The sequence below is a fragment of the Panthera uncia genome, chromosome X, assembly GCF_023721935.1.
Source record: "Panthera uncia isolate 11264 chromosome X, Puncia_PCG_1.0, whole genome shotgun sequence".
NCBI lineage: Eukaryota > Metazoa > Chordata > Mammalia > Carnivora > Felidae > Panthera > Panthera uncia.
Genome location: NC_064817.1, coordinates 817542 through 822981, shown reverse-complemented (window position 1 = coordinate 822981; position 5440 = coordinate 817542). Strand labels below are relative to the sequence as shown.

General features: G+C 65.7%; 1 protein-coding gene across 1 annotated transcript in view; it reads left to right on the top strand.

The window, feature by feature from the left end:
* ASMTL (acetylserotonin O-methyltransferase like) overlaps positions 1–5440 on the top strand; it is a 32034-nt gene that overhangs the window by 18809 nt on the left and 7785 nt on the right. The window contains exons 9-10 of the mRNA XM_049644872.1: positions 166–1167; positions 3947–4063. Of these exons, the coding sequence (XP_049500829.1) occupies positions 166–1167; positions 3947–4063 (1119 nt within the window). The remainder of the gene's footprint in view (positions 1–165; positions 1168–3946; positions 4064–5440) is intronic.

Below are 5440 nucleotides of genomic sequence, written 5' to 3'. Positions count from 1 at the left end.
CCTGGGGACCCTCTCCACGCGCCACGGCGGTGGACGCGCAGCGGTTCGCACGCGTGAAGGCCCGTGCGAGCCGTCCCACCAGCCGTCCCCGGGGGCGGGGGCGGGGTGCCCGGCTCAGAACACACTCTCCTGCCTCCTGAGCGAGGGCCTCCCTGCCTCCTCCAGCCCCTCGTGGCCGCTGGACATGGAGCGCGCCGACAGCGTCCGGGCGGAGAACACGCTGTCCGAGCGCGCGTGGCGGCAGCCGGCGGGGAGGCGCCCGTAGCCCAAGTAGAGCCGCAGGCGCAGCTGGAACTCGCGGGACGCGAAGTAGTACACGAAGGGGTCCAGGCAGTTGTTGAGGCAGCTGAGGCACAGGGTCAGCTTGTACACGTGGTAGTAGGTCCTGCCCAGGAACAGGCGGTTGACCACGTGCACCAGCAGCACGAAGTTGTTGGGCGCGAAGCAGGTGACGAAGGCCAGCAGCACCACGGCGGCCAGCGCCACGGCGCGGCGCCGCTGCCCCCGGCTGTGCGGGTCGCTGGTGCGCAGCAGCGTCAGGATGGTGGCCGTGTAGCAGGCCACGGTGACCAGGAAGGGGATGAGGAACAGCACGATGAACAGCGTGAAGAGGAACATGGCCCACATGGCCACGCTGGGCAGCATGGTGGACTTGAGCACGTCGAAGCAGGTGACGATGCCCAGCGCCTCGACGGTGTAGGTGAGGTCGGTGCGCGCCAGCGGGGACAGGGCGGCCAGCAGCAGCAGCCACAGCCCGGCGCACGCGGCCACGGCGTAGCGGCGCCGGCGCCAGCGCGCGGACGCCAGCGGGTACACCACGCCCAGGAAGCGCTCCACGCTGATGCACGTCATGGTCAGGATGGACGAGTACATGTTGGCGTAGAAGGCCACGGTGACGGCGTTGCACAGCAGCTCGCCGAACACCCAGTGGTTGCCGTTGCAGTGGTAATAGATCTGGAAGGGCAGCACGCTGGCCAGCATCAGGTCCGTGACGCTCAGGTTGATCATGAAGATGACGGACGGGGACGTGGGCCCGATGTGGCAGCACAGCACCCAGAGCGAGAACAGGTTTCCGGGGATGCTGACCAGCGCCACCAGCGAGTAGACGACGGGCAGGACCACGGCGATGGTCGGGTCCCGCAGCATGAGGATCGTGGCGTTGTCCGGGCCGGTCACGTTCATGTCCATTCTGGCGGGCGCGGGTGGGGCTGGAAGGCAAGACGCGGGGGGGCGGGGGGGGGGAGGGGGGGGGGGGGGCGCGCCACGGGGCCCGGCCCTGCCTGTCCCCGCCTCCCCTTCCTGCCCCGCACCCTTCCTGCCGCCCGCCCCCGCCGCGTTCGCCAGGTCCCCGCACACCCCGCCCTTACAAAGGGACCAAGTGGCTAACCTGGTTTCCAGCTGCAAAAGAGTCTCTCCTCGTCAGGAGAGAGGTGCTGTTCCTGTGGGACGAGGACGGGGTCGCCTCTGATGCCACATTTGGCCCCAGGACCCCACGTGCTGTGCGCACCACCCCCCGCCCCCCCCCCCCCCCCCGTGCGCCCCCCCCCCCCCCCCCCCGCCCCCCGGGGCCTCTGCAATCAGGGCAAGACCCCACGTGCTGTGTGTACTCCCCCCCACCCCCCGGGGCCTCTGCAATCAGGGCGCCTGCCCCCTGCCTCAGGACCTCCTTCCTCCACTCACATCAAGGTCACACAGCTCCCGCCTTCCCCCAACGGCTTCCTGTTTGCTCTCACACAGACATTTTCTCTGATAAAGTGGTTACCGAGTCCCCTTTTAGCCCTGCTGCTCTGGGCGTCTGCACGGCCCGTCCCCACATACTAGTTTTCATCACAGCATGTTTGCAACGGGGAGCCGGCACGTCGGGGCCTGCCACAGACAATGCTGCACAGCCCAGGGGTTCAGAGACAGGGCTCAGGTCGAGGCCCTGCTGCCGGGCTCACCGGGACTTGGGCAGGTCCCCCATGCCGCCCGCCCGGTGCTCCCCGAGGTCTGACGGCCAGGCTTGGAGCTCCTCACGGAGGGGAACGGGGGATCTGGGTCACAGACACCCGTGCACGGGCGCTGGGACCCTGGAAACCCAGCCCCCTCTGTCAGCTGCTTTGGCCGTGAGGTTTCACTGCCTGACGGAGAGCGGCGTGACGACGGGGCACCGTGCTGCCCTCCCCGGGACAGCCGCGAGTGTGGAAAGCCGGCTAATGAGGCGGGTCTGAGCAAACCTTCCCCCGCTCACGGAACTCCAGTCGTGAGCGTGTGTTTCTTCCGCTGACTTCCGATCCCGACCTCTTTCGCCCCCACGGAGGGATGGGTGCTCAACGTCACACAGAATCTTCCCGTAAAGCATCCTGAAGATGCGTCCTGGAACCCCCAAGTTTCCTCGGAGGTGTGGGGCCCTGTGCAAGCTGAGGGCAGAGGCCTCCCCAGAACCCGTCTAGGCTGGTGCCTGGATCTCGGGCGTCCAGCCCCCGGAACCGTGAGAAATGGATGTCTGTTGCCGAAGCCGCCCCGTCTCTGGGATTCGGTGCTAGCAGCCCGAGCTAAGCCAGACATTATACTGATGGCCTCAGGCCATTGCGGCAGGCACCGCTCCCACTGTGATTGCAGTGAGGTCCTGTGATCCCGGAGTCACCGTGACCCGCCCTCACTGTGGACACCGCACATCACAGAGTCCCTAGGCTGTTCCCTGGTCCCTGCTGCAAGGCTGGGAAGCGGTGAGGCTGGTGTCACGTTCACATCTTACAGACAGGACTCAGAGGTTCCAGGAGGGGCAAGCATAGAGCTGGGGTTTGCACGGGCCCAGGGCGGTTAACAGTGGGGCTGTAGTGTCTCCTGAAGTCTTGGCATTCTTGTTGTGAACTGCGAGCCTCATTATACTGATGGCCTCAGGCTGTCATCTGATGTCTTGCTGTTCTGGTGAACCTGAGCCTCACTACCATTATACCGATGGCCGCAGGCTGTCATCTGATGTCTTGCTGTTCCGGTGAACCTGAGCCTCACTACTGTTATACCGATGGCCGCAGGCCATCGCCTGATGTCTTGCTGTCCTGGTGAACTGTCAGCCTCACTACCATTATCCTGATGCCCTCACACCATTGCCTGGTATCTTGGCCTTCTTACGGACCAGGAGCCTCACTACCATTACACTGATGGTCTCAGGCTGTCATCTGATGTCTTGCTGTTCTAGTGAACTTGAGCCTCACTACCGTTATACTGATGGCTTCAGGCCGTCACCTGATGTCTTGCTGTGCTGGTGAACTGTCAGCCTCACTAACATCATACTGATGCCCTCATGCCGTCGCCTGGTATCTTGGCCTTCTTATTGACCAGGAGCCTCACTACCATTCCACTGATGGCCTCAGGGCATCACCTGCTGTGTTGGCCTTCTTATGGACTGGGAGCCCCATTACCATTATGGTGATGGCCTCAGGCCGTCACCTGAGGTCTTGTTGTTCCTCTGAACTGTCAGCCTCGCTACCCTTATACTGATGCCCTCACACCATCGCCTGGTATCTTGGCCTTCTTACAGACCAGGAGCCTCACTACCATTCCACTGATGGCCTCAGGGCATCACCTGCTGTGTTGGCCTTCTTATGGACGGGGAGCCCCACTACATTATAGTGATGGCCTCAGGCCGTCACAGCCATGGGCACAGGTGTCTATTCCCCCGCAGCGCAGATCCCAGAGCCCGTATTCTGGTTCTTTGCCCCGTTTGACCAGTTGTGTGCTATATTTCCAACCCCCGTTGGTTCTGGCTGCCTTCACGCAGAGACCGGGGGCCCCGGCTCGAGCGCAGAGCATGTCAGGGCAACGTGAGCAGGTCTTTTCCCGGGAGCCCGGCGAACGGCCCGCGGGAGGAGGGTCTGGGACTGGGGCGGGGGCTGCTGAGGTCTGTCCTCCTCCCTTCGGGCGCTTGGGGTCTGACAGCGGGTTCCTGCTTGCTGTTCCGCAGGCGGCTGTGACTGTTGGCTCCCAGTCTGATCCTGGGACGGAAAGCCCAGCGGCGTCCCCGCTGCTCCCAGCGACCTGCGTCTCCCCGAGGGCGGCTGGCCTGGGCACGGGCCGCTTGGTCACAGGGGCGCCCGCCCGCCATGGCAGGGGCGCCCGCCAGCAGGACGCGCAGGGTTCACGTGCGGGGGAGGCCAGCGCACGGCCTCCGGAGCGCGTCTAGATCTTCAGCTGCCCTGTTGAGCCCGCGTGCCCTGAGATGGCGTTATCTTCCTGCGTAGAAGGCCTGCCATCTGCCACCGGCATCCGCGGAAAGAGGTTCCTCAAAACGAGTTTAAAAATGGCCCCGAGTTTCACTTTGACTGTGACGCTTTCTGCTCTGCTGAGGCACGCTCAGGTGCGGATCCCCCAGCACCCGGGGGCGGGGGAAGGGCCCGTTTCCCGGGCCACCTCGGTCCGGCCTAGGCGCCAGGACGCAAAGGGACATGGGGTCCCGGGGTCCCCGCGGGAGCCGCGGAGGGACACGCGTGGGGAGCGGACAGACAGCCATACCTTGCAGGGCGCGGACGGTGAGGGAGGAGAACGCGGCTGTGAGCTCTAGCGGACGTGCCTGTCCGCGTGTCTACTGCAGGCGTCTGAGCACAGGTCCCGGGCACAGGACCGCAGGCTGGAAGGCGACCCTTCTGAGCCGGACGGGGCCCTGGGCTTGCGAGCAGAGGGCGGCCTTTGGGGGGCCATCGTCTCCGTTTCTGCTCACGGAGCGGGGGACGTGGAGATCTATTGTTGTCGTCCCCCAGGTGGCGGCCGGTTAGGTGCACACATTTGCATGGTGCGCAACGGCACTGAAAGCAGAGGCGTCACCAAGAAGCCACCCTGCCCGCCGGACCCCCCCCCCCCCCCCCCCGTGTTTCTTCTGTCATCTCGGGAGGCCACGCGGCCCCCTGCGTGCTCCAGAGCACCAGCTGTGGCCTTGGGGCGTCTGGGTCCCTGCGGGGTGGCCGCCCCCTGAGCGCCACGGGTGATTAATAAAGAAATCAACCCCGGCGGACCCGGCGCCTGTAACGCGCACACTTGTGGTTTGGACCCGGCAGCCGCGGGCGGCGGGATGGAGATTTGCAGGAACTGAGCAAAGACCCCCACGGTCGAGCGCACAGGGGACCCTTGCAGAGAGACCGCGGGCCGGGCGCTCGGAGGCGGCGGGAGGGACAGCCTGTCACGGTGTGCGCGGCGGCCTGAGCGCCTGAAGGCCGAGTGCCGTTCTGGGTGGGGGTACGGCCTCCGCGTCGCTTTTGCTTTTGGTCTTAACGGCGTCATGGGTGTGGTTCACGTGCCGAAAACGTCCGAGGCAGAGTGCAACCCCGCAACGTCCTGGTCGCCCCTGAAGGAAACCCCACAGACCCGAGCTGTCGCCCGCGGCCCCCCCCGGCCGTCGCCCCCCCGCCCCCCCCCCCCGCCCCCCCCCCCCCCCCCCCCGCGGCCCCCCCCCCCCCCCCCCCCC